Below are 22255 nucleotides of genomic sequence, written 5' to 3' on the forward strand. Positions count from 1 at the left end.
CAGTAGTATGTCCCATGGCCCTGGGTGACAGGTAGTATCTAGCAAAGTCCTGCACTGACTATAGCAGGAAGAGGTTTCTATAGCTTCTCTCATCTAATCAAGAGCTGGGTTGGAAAGACGCATCTTATATTATTCTCCTGCCTCTCTTGTCTATATTCTCTACTCCTCTTGTCTATATATTGGGTTTTCCTTTCTACAATGACACATATGAACTGTTTGGCACTTATCCCCTTTAAAGAACAGGATTGTGATATCTGCTTTCCAATTTCACTCCATTTCTTCCCCAGTCTTTCCTAATGTACAGCCCACCTGGGTCCACTATCCAGGTCAGCCTCAACTCCTCAACAACAGAAGAGACAGATTCAGCAGGGAGAAACACTGTGATGGAAGAACATATCAGGGAGGGGAGGATTTGCTTAAGGGAGACTTATGGGGAGATTAGGTTTGGGGAGGAAAGGCTTAATCTACTTTCTCCACTTACCAAGGATGTTAGGAAAATAAAAACTGAGATAGTTCAGAAACAAAATAAAAGATGACCTGGTCAAATCTATTTATAAACATACTGATAATAGATATTCTTTTTTTTTTTTTTTTTTTTTTTTTTTTTTTTGACAGGCAGAGTGGATAGCGAGAGAGAGAGACAGAGAGAAAGATCTTCCTTTTGCCGTTGGTTCACCCTCCAATGGCCGCCGCGGCTGGCGCACTGCGGCCGGCGTGTCGTGCTAATCCGAAGGCAGGAGCCAGATGCTGCCTCCTGGTCTCCCATGTGGGTGCAGGGCCCAAGCACTTGGGCCATCCTCCACTGCACTCCCGGGCCACAGCAGAGAGCTGGCCTGGAAGAGGGGCAACCGGGACAGAATCCGGTGCCCCGACCGGGACTAGAACCCGGTGTGCCGGTGCCGCTAGGTGGAGGATTAGCCTATTGAGCCGCGGCGCTGGCCAATAGATATTCTTTAACAGTAACCAGGAGGGCAGGCTTTACCTGTGGCAGGCTAATAGGATGTACCTTGTGTTTAGATTGCCTATTGTAAATAAACCTGGAAGTGATGAATTCATGGCACACTGGGATATGGCATATAAGCTCTGTAATTAATAGAATAGGAAAAGAAAATGTTTCCTAATTGAAATGGCTCCTTTAGTGAATATGGTATCTTATACTTATCTATGTCCCCTCTAGATGGCCTATGTCCTCTGAGTTATTAATAAAAGTCACTAGTAGGCCGGCGCCGCGGCTCACTAGGCTAATCCTCTGCCTAGCGGCGCCGGCACACCAGGTTCTAGTCCCGGTTGGGGCGCCAGATTCTGTCCCGGTTGCCCCTCTTCCAGGCCAGCCCTCTGCTGTGGCCAGGGAGTACAGTGGAGGATGGCCCAGGTGCTTGGGCCCTGCACCCCATGGGAGACCAGGAGAAGCACCTGGCTCCTGGCTCCTGCCATCGGATCAGCGCGGTGCGCCGGCCGCAGCGCGCCGGCCACAGTAGCCATTGGAGGGTGAACCAACGGCAAAGGAAGACCTTTCTCTCTGTCTCTCTCTCTCACTGTCCACTCTGCCTGTCAAAAAAAAAAAAAAGTCACTAGTGAGTATGATTTCTAATTCATATCTTTTTTTTTTTTGATAGGCAGAGTTAGACAGTGAGAGAGAGACAGAGAGAAAGGTCTTCCTTTCATTGGTTCACCCCCCAAATGGCCGCTACGGCTGGCGTGTTGCAGCCGGCGTGCTGCACCGATCTGAAGCCAGGAGCCAGGTGCTTCCTCCTGGTCTTCCATGCGGGTGCAGGGCCCAAGCACTTGGGCCATCCTCCACTGCCTTCCCGGGCTACAGCAGAGAGCTGGACTGGAAGAGGGGCAACCAGGACAGAACCGGCACCCCAACTGGGACTAGAACCCAGAGTGCCGGTGTCGCAGGTGGAAGATTAGCTTAGTGAGCCGCAGCGCTGGCCTCTAATTCATATCATTATAGAATAAATGCAGGGCCGGCACCGCGGCTCACTTGGCTAATCCTCCGCCTGCAGCGCCGGCATCCCATATGGGCGCCGGGTTCTAGTCCTGGTTGCTCTTCTTCCAGTCCAGCTCTCCGGATCGGTGCAGCATGCCGGCTGTAGCGGCCATTTGGGGGGGTGAACCAATGGAAGGAAGACCTTTCTCTCTGTATCTCTCTCTCACTAACTCTACCTGTCAAATAAGTAAATAAATAAATAAATAAATGCATAGATAAATAGATACAATCCTTAACTGAGGCGTAACCTAGAAAATAAGCCTCAGCAATTAAAAAAGCATGCTTGGAAAATCTTCAGCACAATGTCCGGGGAATAAGCAGTATGTACACCTGAGAATGAAGGCTGACAGAAACACAATAGCATGTGGAAATAAGACAACTACCAGAAAGGACTGGAAGGGTGAGAGTAAGTGGAAAACAGAATAAACTCATTGACTAATAGGCATTATCTGAGAATAAAAGAAAAATCAAGCTCCAAGAAATCTGAAGAGATATTAAAATCCAAAGACCAGCACTAAGAACAAAGTAGTGTCAATACTGAAATTGATTAGAGGAAGAGAGGAGAGCTGGAAAGTTCAGTTTGCTAGTCTCAGCACTGCTCACAGTAGGGAAACAATAGGTAAACATCCTATAATAATGTGAAATGCAAATTAAAATTAAACTGAGCAATGGGTCTTCAGCCTGGTGTCTAAGATACCAGTTAAGTGGCCCATATCCCAGATCAGAGTGTCTGGGTTCGATGCCTTCCTCAAGCTTCTGATTCCAGTTTCCTGCTTATGTACACCCTGGGAGGCAGCAGCGATGGCTCAAGTAACTGAGTTCCTGCCCCCAACACGGGGTACCTGGATTCAATTTCTGGCTCCCAGCTTTGGCCCCGTCAAGGAGCCATTTTGGGCATTTGGGGAGTGATTCAGCAATAGGAGCTCCTTCTCTTTGTCTGTGTCTCTGCACCTCTCAAATAAATAAAATTTTTTAAGTTAAACTGAAATATGATTAACTCATCATACTGGAACAGATTACAGAGATTGGTGACACTGTGCATTGGTGAAAGCATGTGGAAGAGGCATTTCATACACTGATGGTAGGAACATCAATTGGTACAGACTATATAAGATGATTTGGCAACATTTAATAAGTACCGGAAAAGGACCAAGTATTACTCTACTGTCTTATGTAAGTGGATTTTTTATGTAAGTGGATTTTTTAACCATTGTAGGGTAAGCAAATATCCTTGACTGATGAGGAAAAGTTTTGCTTTTTTCTTTTAAATAGAATTCCAATTAACAACTTTGAAGGGAGTGGTAAGATTAGAAACACCACCATCTGGCAAACCTGAATAAAAACAATGCATGTAATTATTAAATAAACAGTCTATGTGTATAAAAGTTCAAAAGACTGACAGGAAACACTGCAACGGAAGATTCTTGTGGTTGTCACATGAACCCCCTGGTGAATCTCAGTATGAACAAGACTGAGACAACCAGGGCAAATGCATTAGGGCACAGAAAGGTAGAAAGAAATTGAGCCTGGGGTTTGCTTTAAAATATTCCAGCAAAAACAGTAAGAACAAAATCAGCAGATAAAGAAACCATGGCAATATGTTTATAGGTTATGATAAGTGGTGTATCCTGGTGATTAGATCATATCTGTAGGTTATATAGGTTTGAAATTTACATAGAAAAAAAAAAAAAACAGGGACCAGGTGATGATTTGAGTGTGTTCCCCAAATGTTCATATGTTAGAACACTGGTCCCCAGTGTGGTGGTATCAAGCTGATGAAAACTTTAAGAGGTGGGGTCTAATGGGAGGTGGTTATGTCACCCGGCACCTCCCTCAGAAGGGATTACTGCTGGTCTCTAGGGGTGAACTGGTTTTCCAGAGAGGGGATTATAAAGCCAGGCATGTAGTTGGCCTCTTTAGCAAGTGGCCTTTTTGCTCCATTACATTCTTAAGCCTCCAGAACCATGAGTTAAATAAGCCTCTTTAAAGTCCTCAGCCCCATGGCCGGCGCTGCGGCTGAATAGGCTAATCCTCCGCCTGCGGCGCTGGCACACTGGCCAGTTCTCTGCTATGGTCCAGGAGTGCAGTGAATGGCCCAAGTGCTTGGGCCCTGCACCCCATGGGAGACCAGGAGAAGCACCTGGCTCCTGGCTTCAGATCAGCGCGATGCGCCGGCTGCAGCGCGCCGGCAGTGGCAGCCATTGGAGGGTGAACCAACAGCAAAAAGGAAGACCTTTCTCTCTGTCTCTCTGTCTCACTGTCCACTCTGCCTGTCAAAAAATAAAAATTAAAAAATAAATAAATAAAGTCCTCAGCCCCAGGTATTTCATTATAGCAATACAAAATGGACTAATATAACATACATACCTCAATTTTTATATATGAAGCTGCTTGTAATAATTTAATTTTGGACTGCAAATTAAAGATAAATGGGAAATCACTGAAAACAACAAGACTGGAATTTTCTGCAGTTTTCTAAAAAATAAAGAGACAATTATTTTTTAATTAAAGGAAAAAAATCATTCCATTACCTTATCAACTAAAATTATTTCCCTCTATGATGCTGGAATTCTTGGAATTCTCAAAATTCAAATTATCTAACAATAAATTTTTGAGAAAACAGACTTGCTTTATAAGTGAAAAATCTTTTTAAGGTTTTAATGATCATCTGTTTTAGCAAAGTCAGCATTACATTTATCAAAGGACTATCTACACACTACTAAGTTATCCCATTTCCAAGTATGAACATTGTAGTGAGTGCAAACATTATTCTAACCATGTTCTGTTTCCGAAAGAGCCGTCTTTTTGTCTCGGTGTAAAAGTTTAAGTTGTCAAGTTCATCTATGTTGAAAGTATTTTCTGGCAGTCGACAGATAGTTTTGTTTACCTTAAGAGAACAGGACATTAGAATTTCACTTTCTATCAATAAATGATTTAATCTAGGTTATACAGATATATACATATGGTGATGATATCAATAACCAAAATAGATGTCCACAAACTTAATACATTTGTCAGTGATGAAACAGTTACACAATTTCCATTTTCTTCCCTACAATTTCTCCAATTTTCATAAAAAAAAAAAAAATTGTCAAAGATATAGGATGCTGGCAGTGGGGATTAATAAACTAATCCATAGGGCTTGGGTTTACTGGAAACTTTCCAGATCTTCAGTCTGAAAGCACCATGAAAAGCCAATGTACTCTGGACACATTCAGCATTTTCTCCATTAATTAATGAATATTATTTTGGCACACACTATTTTTTCAGGCATAGGACAAACTATAACATAAAAACTGACCTGGATTCTTCTAATACATGTCAATATTTATTATAAAGATACAGTAACGAGGACAATGTTGAACAAGAAAAGATGAACAGGGGCCAGCCATGTGGTGGAGTGGATTAAGTCACCACTTGCAACCAGAGTGCCAGTTCAAATTCTGGCTGCTCTGCTTCTGATGCAGCTTCATGTGAATGTGTCTGGAAAAGCAGCAGATAATGGCCCAAGTGCTTTGGCCCCCGCCACCTTCATGTGAGACTCAAACGGAGTTCCAGGCTCCTGACCTCAGCCTAGCCCAGCCCAGCCATTGCAGCCATGTGGACAGTGAAACAGTGATGGAAGAGCTCTCTCTCTCTCTCCCTCTCCTCTCCCCTCTACTCTCCTTCCCTCTCCTCTCTCCTTCTCTCTGCCTTTCAAATAAGTAAATCTTCAAAAAAAAAAAAAATAGATGAACAGACCCATGGCTAAATACTTTATTTTGAACATAAGGAATAGTACACAGTACCGGGGGTGTGTGGGGAGGAGATCTATTTTATTAAGAAGTAAAATCAACCTAGAAGGGGAAAAAGAGAGTCAGGTATAAGGGAAAGTACCCTCATATGAAGCCCCATGTGTAGTCAGAAAGAATGAAACCTGAAAAAGCGAGAAAGAAACAACTGATGAAAATAAATCTGGCTCCCAGGATACATGGCTAAGTTATCATGACTTAATACTATGCTTTCTTTTCTTTTTTTTTTTTTTTAAGCAAATAAATCTCAAGATATACATTTTTTTTTCCATCTGCCAACAAGGCAGAAAAGACCCTGCTGAATGAAATCACTGGGAACATTCCAAGTTCAAAATAAAACTTTTAACTTACACATAATAAAAGATTTGTACAATATTGGGGTGGGGGAAGGACCTGAACACATTCTGCCACACACAGACGTATTCACGTATGGGAAAGGGGGAGCCAACATTTCAAACACCAACGTGTTCTGCACCATTAACTCATTAACTAAATGGCCACAGTGACTTCCATGTCAATGTTAGAACTTCTTGGATTACCATTATAATACAATTTACTTAAAAAAAAAAAAAAAAAAAAAAAAAAGGAAAGCACAGGAAGAACTCCCAACAGTGTCTGAGGACAGAGACTAAGGTGATGTCCATTGCATGTAGGCAGGCGAGGCAGAGGCATTTCTTCTAAAGCCTTTGCACAGACTTTATTTCATCTTTAAAAAAAATATATGCAGACCTTTACAAGATTTGACTTGCTGAAACCTAAATATTTTAACTCACGGAAAGTCATTAAGACTTCAGCTTTCAAGAAAAAAAAAAAAAGTTCCAGCCTAGAACTACCACCCACAGCTGAGTGAAGATGACATAAGAAGTCCTGGACTTCTGGACACCACTGATTCCAGGTAGCCCTTATGTAAAAGACCAATCCCTCTGGCGACCAAATGTCAACAGGGTCAACAGGGCCACAGAGCATACGGATACCAAAGCCTAATGGCCTTACCTAATCACCCTACAGAGATTTAACAAATATCCTGATGTGGGCAGTTAGAATGAAATAATAAAGCAATATCCATAGGCCTTTTCTTTCTTCTGGCCATAATCCTTTGTGAACTTTTCTTTTTTTCTTTTTATTCAATTTTTATTGGTTTTCAGTAAGTGCATAAATCTTACATGCACAGCTTGGAGAGTTTTTGCACACATACAGACTTAAGTAAGTACTGTTTGGATGAACACATGGGACATTCCAGTGGCCTCCAGGACGTTCCCTCAGGCTCCTTCCAAGTCAACTGCCCTCCCCACCAAAAGGTAACATCATTCAGCTTTTGAACTATCATTACAGATTAAATTTACCTGTTTTGAAATTCATATAAAAATCAAGTATGCTGGCGCCACGGCTCAATAGGCTAATCCTCCACCTAGCAGCACCGGCACCCCGGGTTCTAGTCCCGGTCGGGGCACCGGATTCTGTCCCGGTTGCCCCTCTTCCAGGCCAGCTCTCTGCTGTGGCCCGGGAGTGCAGTGGAGGATGGCCCAAGTGCTTGGGCCCTGAACCCCATGGGAGACCAGGAGAAGCACCTGGCTCCTGCCTTCAGATCAGCGCGGTGCGCCAGCCACAGCCCTCCAGCCGCAGCGGCTATTGGAGGGTGAACCAACGGCAAAAGGAAGACCTTTCTCTCTGTCTCTCTCTCTCTCTCACTGTCCACTCTGCCTGTCAAAAAAAAAAAAAAATCAAGTATGCAATTTTTTGCCCCTTTGTCAATGAGATTCTTCCGTGTTATGCATGTAGTAGTATCCTCAGTGTACTTTTTCTTAATGAATGAGGTTCACTAAAAAGCCTCTTCAGTCCCATAAAGTTTCCCACATTTTAATTCCTCAATTATTTTATTCCAGATATTTCCCTTTTACACATTACAGTCAGTCCTCCATATCCAACAGACATTCTCATCCACAAATTCAACCAACCCTGGATCAAAATTACTCAAAAAAACAAAATCAAAAAAGCCCCTCCACATCTGTACTAAATAAACATGTACAGACTTTTTTTTCTTTGTCATTGTTTCCTAAACAACATAACTATTTACATATCATTTACATTGTGTTAGATATTAAAAGTAACCTAAAGATAATTTAAGTTATTCAGGAAGATGGACATAGGTTATATGTAAATATTATGTCATCTTACCTAACGGACTTAGCACCTGTGCTTTTTGGTTCTGGAACCAATCCCCTGCAGATATTGAGGGATGACTGTACTTTAAAAAAAAAATTGATTGCTCATGACACTTATTTGTCTTCTCAAGACCCCAACCAGCAGGTAGGCCACTGCTTATGACACCCTCATCCCATATTGGAATGCCAATTTGAATCCCAGATATTCTGCTTCTTATCCAGCTTCTTGGAAAAGCAGTGGAGGATGGCCCAAGTAATTTGTTTCTGCCACCCACATTGGAGACCTGGACAGATTTCCAGGTTCCTGGCTTCAGCGTGACCTAGTCCCAGCCACTGGGGAAGGCAACCAGCATTGGAAACTCTCTCCCTCTCTCTCTCTTCCTTCTCTCTGTCTCTCCCTTTCTATGTCACTTTGCCTTTCAAACATATAAATCTTTAAGAAGAAAAGACTCCAAGTGGCTAAGATCTAAGGGATTGTGGTTTAATAAAGTGGCATACACATTCCTTTAGATGAGCCCTTACCTTATGCACTTTTTTCATCATTCCTAGAAGAACTTTAAGATTATTATCATTCTGATAGGTTCGAGGGCCATAAGCCAGGGAGACGACAGCTGTTTTAAGCATCTGGATCAGTGTATTCAGAGAAGATTCTTGCAAAGATGCCCAACACCTTTCTGAGGAGTATAAAATCAGTCATGATAAAGACAGTCCTGTCATGTCCCACCCCCCCCATACCAGTCCCTCAGTCTCTACCAAGTTCTTTAATATAAGAAATGAATAATGTTCTCCACTTGAGATGTCACAACCCATGACATATCCTTTCCAAGGCCCTCATTCTAGACAACACTACTCACAGATGTGGGCAGGAAATGCTTGCCCTGGTTAAGTGTCATTAGAATTAAAAGTTCAAACTATGGATTTGAAGAACATTGTTCAACTAACTGAGCACCAAAAAGGAAACCTGTTAAAGTGAAATGAACACTATGAGAAATGGTGACTTGATCAGTCCTTGCCCTGACGGTTGATGAGCAACTTAATACGTTATCCCTCTTAGTATTTTTTTTGTTTGTTCTACTTAATACTTTTGGTTGAATACTATAATCAATACACAGTTATTCTTAAGTGTTGAAACTTAACTGAAAAGTGATCGCTATTAAATATAAGAGTGGGAGTAAGAGAGGGAAGAGATGTGCAATTCGGGACATGCTCAAGCTGACTTACCTCAAACGGTAGAGTTAGAAACATACCAGGGGATTCCAATTCAATCCCATCAAGGTGGCATGTACCAATGCCATCTCACTAGTCCCAGTGATCAATTTCTGTTCACAATTGATCATAATGAAAGGACTAAGAGCCAAAGGGAGCACATAAACAAGACTAGTGTCTGCAAATACTAGCTGATAGAATAAAAAAGGGAGAGGACAATCCAACATGGGAAGTGAGATACACAGCAGACTCATAGAATGGCAGATGTCCTAAATAGCACTCTGGCCTCAGAATCAGCCCTTAAGGCACGTGGATCTGGCTGAAAAGCCCATGAGACTATTTCAGGCATGGAAAGCCAAGACATTCTGGCAAAAAAAAAAAAAAAAAAAAAAAAAAAAAAAAAAAAACAAAACAAAACAAAACACAACCTAAATGAAAGATCTTTGCGAGTGAGATCCCAGTGGAAAGAACAGGTCATCAAAGAAGGAGGTACCTTTCCCTGAAGAGAGGAGAGACCTTCCACTTTGATTACGACCTTGTCTAAATATGATCAGAGTCGGTGAACTCGGCCGGCGCCGCGGCTCACTAGGCTAATCCTCCGCCTAGCGGCGCCGGCACACCGGGTTCTAGTCCCAGTTGGGGCCCCGGATTCTGTCCCGGTTGCCCCTCTTCCAGGCCAGCCCTCTGCTGTGGCCAGGGAGTGCAGTGGAGGATGGCCCAGGTGCTTGGGCCCTGCACCCCATGGGAGACCAGGAAAAGCACCTGGCTCCTGGCTCCTGCCATCGGATCAGCGCGGTGCGCCGGCCGCGGCGGCCATTGGAGGGTGAACCAACGGCAAAGGAAGACCTTTCTCTCTGTCTCTCTCTCTCACTGTCCACTCTGCCTGTCAAAAAAAAAAAAAAAAAAAAAAAGAATCAGTGAACTCAAAAGGCTTCCATAGCCTTGGCAACTCATGACAAGAGCCTTGGGTGATTACTGATGCCATAAACAAGAGTGTTAATTTGTTAAGTCAACAACAGGAGTCACTGTGCACTTATTCCTCATGTAGGATCTCTGTCCTTAATGTGCTATACAGTGTGATTTAATGCTATAACTAGTACTCAAACAGTATTTTTCACTTTGAGTTTCTATGTGGGTGCAAACTGTTGAAATCTTTACTTAATATATACTAAACTGATCTTCTGTATATAAAGAGAATTGAAAATGAATCTTGATGTGAATGGAATGGGAGAGGGAGCGGGAGTTGGGAGGGTTGCGGGTGGGAGGGAAGTTATGGGGGGGGGAAGCCATTGTAATCCATAAATTGTACTTTGGAAATTTATATTTACTAAATAAAAGTTTAAAAAAATGAAAGTAAATTAATATATATTATTTTTTAAATGTGTGGGAACAATTGGAAACATTCAGAAAAAAAAAGTAACTCCAGATGGACCAAAAATTTAAACATAAAAATGAAATAATATAAATATAGTAATAATATAAATATAATATAATAAATATATATTATATTGTTATATATTATTATATAAATATAATAATATAAATATAGTAGTAACATGAGAATTTTTAAAATTTCAGGGTGAGGTCAGTTTTTTGAAGAATGATCCTTGGGGTCAGCACTACGATGCCAACCTGCAGTGTTGGCATCCCATATGGGTGCTGGTTTCAGTCCTGGCTGTTCCACTTCCAGTCCATCTCTCTGATAATGTTCCTGGTAAGGCAACGAAAGATGGCCTGTGGGGAGCAACTGAGACTAGACTAAGTTACTGGAATTAAGACTTATTCTATGCATCTGCTCTCCCACAATATGGAGCTGAGAGAGAAAGACCAAACAACCTCTACGCAGCTGCCTCATCAGTTTGATAAGCTGCAGGAGCTGATCCTGCTCCTGATTGGAGGAGAGCAGCATGCTCAGCGTGTGGGCAGCAGAGTTGGGATTGGTGGAAGAGGACTGTAAAGGAGGGGAGAGACAACATGCACCAGGAACATCTGAAGGAACACCTGAGGAACATCTGAGCAGCCCCCGAGAGAGCAAGCCGGTGGTGTGCCGTTCCTCCGCGGAAGCGGGGAAAGCGGCGGGGGGTGCCGCCTCCTCCACGGAGGTGGAGGGGCCAGCAGCCAACCCGGGACAGCGTCGTTCCTCCGCGAGTGAGGGACTGGCAGCTAACCCGGGAAGAGCCAGGCAGAAAAAAGAACAGCGCAGGGTCCAGTGTCGTTCCTCCGCGAATGGGGGAGCGACAATGGCCCACATGCTTGGCTCCTGCACCCACATGGGAGACCCAGAAGAAGCTCCTGGCTTTGGCCTGGCCCAGCCCCAGCCTTTGAAGCCGTTTGGAGAGTGAACCAGCAGATGGAAAATCTTGATCGCTTGTTCTCTCTCTCTCTCCTCTCTGTATCTCTACCTTTTAAACCAATCAATCAATCTTTAAAAAGAGGGCCGGCGCCGCAGCTCAATAGGCTAATCCTCCGCCTAGCGGCGCCGGCACACCAGGTTCTAGTCCCGGTCGGGGCGCCGGATTCTGTCCCGGTTGCCCCTCTTCCAGGCCAGCCCTCTGCTGTGGCCAGGGAGTGCAGTGGAGGATGGCCCAGGTGCTTGGGCCCTGCACCCCATGGGAGACCAGGAAAAGCACCTGGCTCCTGGCTCCTGCCATCGGATCAGCGCGGTGCGCCGGCCGCAGCGCGCCGGCCGCGGCGGCCATTGGAGGGTGAACCAACGGCAAAGGAAGACCTTTCTCTCTGTCTCTCTCTCTCACTGTCCACTCTGCCTGTCAAAAAAAAAAAAAAAATTAAAAAAAAAAATCTTTAAAAAGAATGATTCTCAAACCTAGAAACCACAAAAAATAGTAAGCTATATAGAAATTTTTAAAAAATAATTATGCATGGGAAAAATAACACAAAGTAAGAATTTTTTTCATAATATAAGGAGAAAAATTCTTACAATTCTTATTATTGATAAAAGATTAACTTCCTTAATAGTTTAAAAGCTCCTAAAATAAAACAGAAAAACACTAACAATCAATAGAAAAAGGGCCAAGACAGTAGTCTATAGTTCATAGACTATTATATTGAAGTAGATCTAAGAAAATCAATACAATCTCATTCATAATAAGAAACATTCCAACTAAAATCAAAGAGACTTATTTTTCTGGAATGGCAAAGATCAGTCTGATAATGCTGTTAAAAAGTTTGTAGGCCAATATTTTCATATTTGCTGATGTATAAATTGCTACATCTTCTGTCATGGCTGCCATGTTGCCCAGATCCAGGACTGCAATTTACATAGACTTCAGAGTGAATGTTAGCCACTTAAAGTTGGGTGACATAGTGGCCCTGACCTCTATGGAGGATTATTCGGCAAAATCTTTCAAAATAAAAGTTCACATACAATTTGATTCATTAACTTTGCTTCCCAGAATGTTTCCTACATGGGTAACATATATACATATATATATATTACACACATGTGTATATATATATATATATATGTGCAAAGAAATGCATGTTAGCACTGTTGTACTTGCAACAGTATTTGTTATAGAAACAACTATCCATAGTATATCCTCCCATCATAGGAGGCATTTCTATAGGTCCTGTAATGGAAGGATCTCCATGAAACATCATTAAGTGGCAAAAACCAAGTGATCTAAGAAGAATGTGCATGGAAGGGAGGGAGGGAGGGAGGGAGGGAGGAAGGAAGGAAGGAAGGAAGGAAGGAAGGAAGGAGGAAGCTGGCATTGTAGCATACAGCATAGAGGGTAAAGCCAATACCTGCAATGCTGGCATCCCATATAGGTGCCAGTTCGAGTCCTGACTGCTCCACTTCCAACCAGCTCCCTGCTAATGTGCCTGAGAAGGTAATGAAAAATGGCCAAAGTGCTTGGGCTTCTGTACCCACATGGGAGATGCAGAAGAAGCTTCAGGCTCCTGGCTTCAGCCCAGTATTGCAGCCATTTGGGGAGTGAATCAATGGATGGAAGATTACACATTCTCTGTCTCTCTCTCTCTCTCTCTCTCTAACTCTAGCTTTCAAATAAATAAATAAATGCTCTAAAAAAGGACATGGCGGGGGGGCAGTGCTGTGGCACAGCAGGTAAAGCCAAAGCCTGCAGTGCTGGCATCCCATATGGGCACAGGTTTGAGTTCTGGCTGCTCTACTTCTGATCCAGCTCTCTGCTATGGCCTGGTAAAGCAGTAGAAGATGGCCCAAGTCCTTGGGCCCCTGTACCAATGTGGGAGACCCAGAAGAAGCTCCTGGCTCCTGGCTTTGGATCAACGCAGATCTTGCCATTGCAGCCATCTGGGAAGTGAATCAATGGATGGAAGACCTCTCTCTCTCTCTCTCTCTCTCTCTCTCTCCCCCTCTCTCTCCTCTCTCTCCCTCTTGCCTCTGCCTCTCTGTAACTCTCTGCCTTTCAAATAAATAAATAAATCTTTAAAAAATAAATAAAAAGACTGCCAGCGCCGCGGCTCACTAGGCTAATACTCCACCTGCGGCGCCGGCACAGCAGGTTCTAGTCCCGGTCGGGGCGCCGGATTCTGTCCCGGTTGCCCCTCTTCCAGGCCAGCTCTCTGCTGTGGCCAGGGAGTGCAGTGGAGGATGGCCCAAGTGCTTGGGCCCTGCACCCCATGGGAGACCAGGAGAAGCACCTGGCTCCTGCCATCGGATCAGCGTGTTGCGCCTGCCGAGGCAGCCATTGGAGGGTGAACCAACGGCAAAGGAAGACCTTTCTCTCTGTCTCTCTCTCTCTCTCACTGTCCATTCTGCCTGTCAAAAAAAAAAAAAAAAAAACTTAAAAAAATAAATAAAAAGGACATTTGTATGTGTCTATATATAGTGAATATACTATAGTGACTATAATATATATATATATAGAGAGAGAGAGAGAGAGGTCTATACAAGAAACTTTTGAGGTTTATGTAAGAATCCATAACCACCAGGACAAAAATTGCATGGCTATATTTTACTGTATATCTTTTTTTACCTTTTAAGCTTTAGATCTTCATCTTAAAATGATAAAATGATAAAAATGCAGCCCATAGTATTGAATAAAATAAACAATAATAAAAAGTTTAACATTTGTTTTTCATCATCTCTAGTTAAAATATCTAAGGTTTAAAAATAACATGAGCAAAAAGTTTGTAAATATGGATTGATCTTTAGTGAAAACTCTATGGTTATCAAACTCACATCTAAAGCCATGTGTGCTTCGTTTTTATTTATTTATTTATATTTATTTGACAGATAGAGTTAGACAGTGAGAGAGAGAGACAGAGAGAAAGGTCTTCCCTCCATTGGTTTGCCCCCCAAATGGCCACTACGGCTGGAGCTACGCTGATCTGAAGCCAGGATCCAGGTGCTTCCTCCCGGTCTCCCATGTGGGTGCAGGGGCCCAAGCACTTGGGCCATCTTCCACTGCCTTCCCGGGCCACAGCAGAGAACTGGACTGGAAGAGGAGCAACCGGGACTAGAACCCGTTGCCAATATGGGATGCCGGTGCCACAGGCAGAGGATTAACCAAGTGAGCCACGGTACTGGCCCAGTCTAAAGGTGTAAGAACTACACCTGCTCTGCGTGCTAATACTGATGGTTTTAATAGCTTTAGGTTAATCTGTGAAGAAATTAATACCCCATGCATTCAAGTATTTGTGTACTTTGGAACCTTCTATCCCAAATTTGCCAAACTTCTACTTCAGACAGCAACTCTATTAACAATACAGATAATATGACATAAAACTTACTCAGTATTTGTAAAGACTTGCAACTCATGTTACAAACAGCCTCTGCAAATGGAGCCACCAGCTTGTTTGAGTTCTCAAAATCACACATCATAGGACATTCTGGGAGCAGAAGGAAAATTAACAAAGCTTCTTGGTGCGGAGAATGACATGGAAGAGCTTTGAGCAGATTATCCTCAAGACTCGTCTGTATCTGTGGTGGGAAAAGGATCCAGAAAAAAGCCCACACAGGGCAGATTCTGAGAAACAAGCTCTGTGACCAGGGTTCCAGCTGACAGGTTCCAGGGGGAATAATCATTTAGTCTTTCTGAAACCTACTGGTGAAATGCCATCCCTCCTTACATCCCACATGTCCCCGAGGTGGTATGTGAGAGCCATCCGCCCCATTTTATGTCAGGGTGTATAAAAGAAATGAAGTCAAACCTCATGGACATGGACATATTGAGTGAACTGGAAGTCTTGTTTTTTGTTTTCCTTGCAAAGTGTTGAACTGTTTACTTAGTATAGAGTTGGTCTTCTGTGTATTAAGTTAATTGAAAATGGATCTTAGTGGAGAATGAGACTGCGAATGGGAGAGGGAGGAGTAGGAGAGTTGGTTGGAGGGTGGGTATGGTGGGAAGAATCATTACATTCCTAAAGTTGTACTTATGAAATGCATGAAGTCTGGATTACTTAAATAAAAGGTTTCTTTGGGGGAAAAACTAAATAATAATAAAAAAAAAAACATAACACAAAGCCCTAATTTAGAGCAATACTGTATACATATCATGCTAGTAAAAGGGAACTTCAAAAAGTTCGTGGAAAATGAAATTAAAAGATAAATTGGGACAAGGATTTAGTATAGTGGTTAAGATGCCTACATCTCACATCAGACTGCTTGTGTTCTGTACTCAGCTCCAGCTCCTGATGCCAGTGAAAAGATGGCCACGTAGTTGTGTTACTGCCCCCTATGTGGGAGACACAGTGTCTAGAATATAGAAACTTAATAATGAACACTAGATGCCTCGTTCAGCCTGAATAAAATTAAACTATAATCATAGTCCTTCCTGTAAAGAAATTCTGCTATTTTATTTTTCAAGTATTAGCTATTTACCAAAGAAGAAATCCAATTCTCTTCTGTTAACTTCTTGAAGGTGTCTCTTGCCTTCTGTAAGTCCACATCCATGGAAATGCCTTCTCCTGTTCCCCTTTGACTACAAAAAATGCCAAAAAAAAAAAAAATACAAACAGAACGTTAATTCCAAATTTCATGCATTACTTGCTTTATTTTATTGCATAAAAGACAGGCTTTTTTTCAAAGCTTGCCTCTTTTCAAAATAATGAACTTACTTGACACAATAAAACATAAATTATATATCTTCCTTGTTAAGAGAATAGGTAACAATTTATTATCTCAATATTGGTTACATCAAGTTTGGACTGAAATATTTTTACAATTGTATATACCAAGTCTGAAAAGTGATGCCATATACACCTACACTCAGCTTGTACACTAAGAATTGCAACTACCTACGATCCACATCCATTTACTTACATTTATCTAACTGCAGTTCCAGTGGTTTCATTAGAATGATTTTAATGTTTCAGGAGACCTTGAGTGTTCATTACAGGAACTTCCTGAAAGATCCTAACTTTTCAATGGATGCAGCAACAGAGAGTTTGGGCCCTAAGATTCTTTGAATCCCATACCTTAGAGTACTTACCTTGCTGTTTCCACCAATTCTGGATTGCTGAATATTTACCAAAAACCAGTCAAGCTCCCAGTCTTTGCTTCCCACACCGAAAGACCATCCAGGTATGGTGTCCTCACTGGCTGTCTTATTAACAAGTTGTTTGACATTTAACAAGTCTAACAATGTTTAAAATAATAGACCACCAAGAAATAGTACCAGGGCTAAAATATTTGTGCAAGTAGTAAGCAAAGATTTGGAAGTTTCTCCTTAAAATATGTTCTCCTTTATAGCCTTTGACACCTTAAGAATTCCTAACTCCTGAGAAACATGTGTGGATAATTTGCTGAGTTTGAAAGGCAATTTTTTAAAAAATGTTTATTTGAAAGGTAGTTACAAGCCGGCGCCGCGGCTCACTAGGCTAATCCTTCGCCTAGCGGCGCCGGCACACCAGGTTCTAGTCCCGGTCGGGGCACCGGATTCTGTCCCGGTTGCCCCCCTTCCAGGCCGGCTCTCTGCTGTGGCCAGGGAGTGCAGTGGAGGATGGCCCAAGTGCTTGGGCCCTGTACCCCATGGGAGACCAGGAGAAGCACCTGGCTCCTGCCTTCAGATCAGCGCTGGCCGCGGCGGCCATTGGAGGGTGAACCAACGGCAAAGGATAGACCTTTTTCTCTGTCTCTCTCTCACTGTCCACTCTGCCTGTCAAAAAAATAAAATAAATAAAAAATAAAGGTAGAGTTACAGAGATAGAGAACTTTCACCTGCTGCTTCACTCTCCAAATGGCCAGAGCCAGGAACCAGAAACTCCATCCCCATCTCCCACATGGGTGGCAGGGGCCCGGGCACTTGGGGCATCTTTGCTGCTTTCTCAGACCCATTAGCAAAGAGCTGGATCTGAAATGGAGCACCGGTGGGCAGGTGGCTTAACCTGCTGCCACACAAAGATAATATTTTTAAAGGTATACAGGGTTCTCTGAGGTTGCAGTGGGGAAGAAATAGAATCCTTTGACTGAGACAGTCTTTCCCCTCCAGTATGGAAGGGTAGCAAAGAGAAGAAGGCAAAGGGAGAGAAAGATGACAGAATTAGAAGAGGGAGGTGGTCCTGGTTTTGAAACCAGAACATCCCCTTAATTGGGTTCTCCTTACCACCCCAGAGAGCAAAAGCCTCAAACTGTGTTTCCCCCAACCTTCCTCTCTGCACTACACTTGAACAGTAGGTTTCAGCCTTTATAAACATCTGATCACATCATTTACAGCTCCTATTGTCCAGAAGAGCTGGTTCAAAGACTTAATTGCTCATGCGCAGAGGGACTCCAGCGCACACAGAAGAAAAGACCTCACCTGCGGAACCAAAGAGAGGCAAGCAGGACCGGAACTTGGATGCACCAGAGCCCTTTTCGAGCCAGCAGTCCCATGAACAAGAAAATCCTGGGCCGGAGCCTATCTTACTAAACTTCACCATAAATGGCCTGATTCCAAGCCCCACCCCAATCAAAGCCTGTCTCGCCAGTTTTTCCTATTGAATCCATAAAAGTTTACTCCAGACCACTCTTTGGGGAGGCAGATTTGAGTCACAACACCTGTCTCCTTTTTATTTGAGTCACAACACCTGTCTCCTTTTTGCTGGCCGGCAAAGACCAGTGTTACAGACTGGTGTGTGTGGGCATTGGGCAGCAGATCTACCTCTTTCAGTAACATTCTCTTGCTTTTGGCGGGATAAGTAAAGATGAATAGGGATGCCTTTTGGATTCCAGCAGCATGCTTCTTCAAGAAGTGATAGCAAGAAGCCCTAAGAGTTTCCTGAGCTTTTCTGGTGAAACTATTAGATCCCTTGGGGTCGGCACTGTGGTGCAGCGGGTTAACGCCCTGGCCTGAAGCGCTGGCATCTCATATGAGTGCTGGTTCGAGACCCAGCTGCTCCACTTCCGATCCAGCTCTCTGCTATGGCCTGGGATAGCAATAGGAGATGGCCCAAGTCCTTGGGCCCCTGCACCCACATGGGAAACCCGGAGGAGGCTCCTGGCTCTTGGCTTCGGATAAGCACAGCTCCAGCTGTTGTAGCCATTTGGGGAGTGAAGCAGCAGATGAAAGACCTCTCTCTCTCTCTCTCTCTCTCTACCTCTCCTTCTCTCTCTATGTAACTCTGACTTTCAAATAATAAAAATAAATCTTTAAAAAAAAAAAAAAGAAACTGTTAGGCCCCAACAGTTCGGTGAGGCCCCAAGCTGACCTCGAACGCACCCAGGCTGGGAACCAGTAACACTACTGGAGGTTGTGTACATTCAAGAGATGGCAGCAAGGGTTAAATGAGTACCACCTAGCGGCCAGGAGGGAGTCAAACATGTAGAACCTTCTGATGCCAAGTTAACAGCAGAAAAATCAGAATTTCCTCTGCAGCAATGAGTTCAAGGTAGAATAAGATCTATTTCCCTATTGATTTCACAGAGTCGGAATGGTAAGTAAAGTGCACCATTGGCGTGGAAGTGCTAAAGCAATGTGGGATTAAGCTAATCGATTGTCGACACAAAGATCCTGAAACAACATCATTCGGTGGCCAGCCTTGCAGTCCAGTGGGTTAAGCTGCCTTTCTGACACTGGCATCCCACAGAAACTAGTTTGAGTCCTGGCTGCTTCATTTCCCCAGCAACTTCCCACCCTGCTCCCTGCTAAAGCGCCTGGGAAAGCAGTGGAAGGTGGCCCAGGTACTTGGGCCCCTGTCACCCATGTTGGAGACCGAATGGTTTTCCAGTCTTCTGGATTTGGGCTGGTCCACCCTCTGCCACGATAGGAGTAAATCAGTGGATGGGAGATCTCTCTTTCTCTCTCTCCCTCTCTCCCTGCAATGCTACCTTTCAAATAAATAATATCTTTTTAAAAAATCATTTGGTCCAATCAGATAATAGAAGAAGGAAGTGCAGAGGAAGTAAACAATGTTTATTAGTAATCATAACTTATAGTTGTCTTGTAGCAAATCACTTCATAAAATGGAGGAATTCTATGACAATTCTCCAGGCTGGACTTTTTGTATTATAGGTTACAAAATGCACAAATGAAAGTGACTAATTAGAAACATATTTTAAATATTCCCAGTGTTTTAAACAAATACAGTTTCATACAAGTATTACCTTTTCTTTAAAAAACTTGCTGTTAGACAAGCAGGAGATGAAAATATCATCCTAATTTCCCTGAAAAAGAAATAACAAGGGTTAAGTTACAATATTCTACAAAGCATGTCTTCTTTTATCATATCTGAATAAATACTGTGAAAATGTTATTAATAAAAAAATTAATCTCTTAAAGGTCTCCCAAATTCTGAATAGATTAAAACTCTTTATAAATAAAATCCATCCTATGGCGATTAAAAGTCATGAAACTCCATAGAGTAATCTATGAAGATACGAAAACAGTGTATCTTAGTCTTTGTGAGTCTTTTGGATTCCCTCCTGCATCTTTCCTCACCTACGATGGTACCTGGGCTCTCATATGCACTCAGCATATCTCTTATTTATATTAAATAAAAGGTGCATGGCTAGATCCATCAATGACTTACTCAACCTAAGAGATAACAGGAGAGAATCATGGTTGAAATGCAAAGGCCTTCATCACAAAGCATATCCTGTTTCTTATGTCTAGGATAAAATGACCAAGGCTTCAGAAACAGGTAAGAGTGGTTTATAATTTAACAGACAGAGCCACCTTTTAGCCACTTCTTGTTCACTACTTCTTCTTTTCACTGCTATCCATTTTTCCATCAGGGACTGGTTAATTTGGCTTATTTCTGGAAGGGTTTTCCTGGGAACTCTTGTGGAACCAGCATCCTTCAAGGAAGAAAAAAAAAAAAAAAACAGGATTATGACCACAAAACACACACACACACACACACACATACGTGCTGAATAAGAGATGATAAGGTAAAACATTTGGCACTGCCCACCCAGGCAGGTGTTTGGTAGAAGAAGCTTAGCATCAGAATGGCTTGGCTGTTGCACTTCCTAGCCTGGGTTATGCTGCTTAGTCTGAATTTTATCACTTTTTTAAAAAAATAGAATAATAGAATAATACAAAATAATTGAAAACAGGACCTCAAACAGATCATTGTTAATCAATATTCATTACAGGTGCTGGTGCTGTGGTGTGGAGGGTAAAGCCGCCTGCAGTGCCGGCATCCCATATGGGTGCTGGTTCGAGTCCTGGCTGCTCCACTTCTGATCCAGCTCTCTGTTGCAGCCTGGGAAAGCAGTAGATGGTCCACGTCCTTGGGCCCCTGCACCCACATGGGAGATCTTGAAGAAGCTCCTGGCTATTGGCTTCAGATCAGCTCAGCTCTGGCCACTGTGGCCATTTGGAGAGTGAACCAGTGGCTAGAAGATCTCTTTCCACCCCTCCATCTCTGTAACTCTTTCAAATAAGTAAATCTTTTTAAAAATTCATTACACCATTATTCACAACAACAACAACAAGATGGAAACAGAGGTGGACATTTGGTGCAGTGGGGCACCTGCACTCCATACTGGAATGCCTGGTTTGAGTCCCAGCTAATTCTAGCTTCCTGCTAATGCAGACCCTGGAAGGAAGTAGATGATGGCTTAAGTACTTGGGTCCCTGCCACCCACCTGGGAGACCCAGATCGAGTTCCTAGTTCCCGGCCCAGCCCCAAATATTGCAGGCATTTGAGGAGTGAACCAGAGAATGAAAAATCTCTCTCTGTCTCTCCCTCTATTTCATCTCCCTGCCCTTCAAAACATATAAATAAATAAATATTTTTAAAAGATGTAAACAACACAAATGTCCATTAACAGACAAATGGATAAACAAATGTGTAAATACCTACAATGGAATATTATTGAGCCTTAAGAGTGAAATTCTGATACATGCTTCAATGTGGATGAACTTTGGAAACATGCTGAGTTCAATAAGCCAGATACAATATTAACAAATATTATATGATTACACTTATATGAATTCTCTAGAATAGACAAACTCCTAGAGACAGAAAGTAGATTTGAGATTATCTAGGGTTGGGGGAGGGAATGAGGAGTTGTCATTTAATAGTTAAAACATTTGCTTGGGGTGATCAGAATTTTGGACATGGACAGTGAATGTAATTAATGCCAACGAACTACATACTTGAAAACCTCTAAAATGGCAAATTTTACATGCTATGTATTTCATCACAAAAATAAATTGAATAACAATACCAATCTCTCTGGCCTTCTAATAGATTAAATCAAACTTTCATGGCATCAGAATCACCTGGCAGGTGATGCTGGTTGGGGGCGGGGGTGTTAAAACAGCTTTCTAGCTGCAATGTCACAGGTGGGTCAGGGCAGAACTCAAGAACTTACAGCTAGACCCTAGGAGGCAGCAGTGAAGGATCAAAATAATTGGGTCCATGTCTCCCATATGGGAGACAGTGGATTGTTCCCAGCTCCTGACTTCAACTCTGGTCCAGCCTTGGCCATTTTAGGCACTGGAGGAATGAACACAAATAGGAACCAACTCTAATTCTCTCTGGTAAAAAAAAAAAAAGAAATTAAAAAAAATTTTTCTTAAATTTGCACCTCACCAATTCTCCAGTGATGAAGATGCTCCCCATTTGGGGACCACACTTGGAGGCCTCCCACCATTCACCCACCTCAAGGGTGCTCTTCCCTTTTTCAGGGGGACAATGATTTCTGCTCTAAGCCCTCAGTTCTG

General features: G+C 42.8%; 1 protein-coding gene across 4 annotated transcripts in view; it reads right to left on the bottom strand.

Annotated features, from left to right (window-relative positions):
- The window catches only part of HERC6 (HECT and RLD domain containing E3 ubiquitin protein ligase family member 6), a 65952-nt gene that overhangs the window by 18604 nt on the left and 25093 nt on the right, over window positions 1-22255 (bottom strand). For 2 of the 4 annotated variants that reach the window (XM_051819572.2, XM_051819570.2), the window contains exons 9-15: window positions 20255-20376; window positions 19684-19743; window positions 15982-16081; window positions 14892-15081; window positions 8469-8620; window positions 4770-4880; window positions 4361-4468 (exon numbers count right to left, since the gene is read on the bottom strand). In XM_051819572.2, coding sequence (XP_051675532.2) covers window positions 4361-4468; window positions 4770-4880; window positions 8469-8620; window positions 14892-15081; window positions 15982-16081; window positions 19684-19743; window positions 20255-20376 — 843 coding nt within the window. The remainder of the gene's footprint in view (window positions 1-4360; window positions 4469-4769; window positions 4881-8468; window positions 8621-14891; window positions 15082-15981; window positions 16082-19683; window positions 19744-20254; window positions 20377-22255) is intronic. The other 2 variants (XM_008267614.4, XM_051819571.2) reach the window with 2 other exon arrangements.

The sequence above is a fragment of the Oryctolagus cuniculus genome, chromosome 8 (genome assembly GCF_964237555.1).
Source record: "Oryctolagus cuniculus chromosome 8, mOryCun1.1, whole genome shotgun sequence".
Taxonomy (NCBI): domain Eukaryota; kingdom Metazoa; phylum Chordata; class Mammalia; order Lagomorpha; family Leporidae; genus Oryctolagus; species Oryctolagus cuniculus.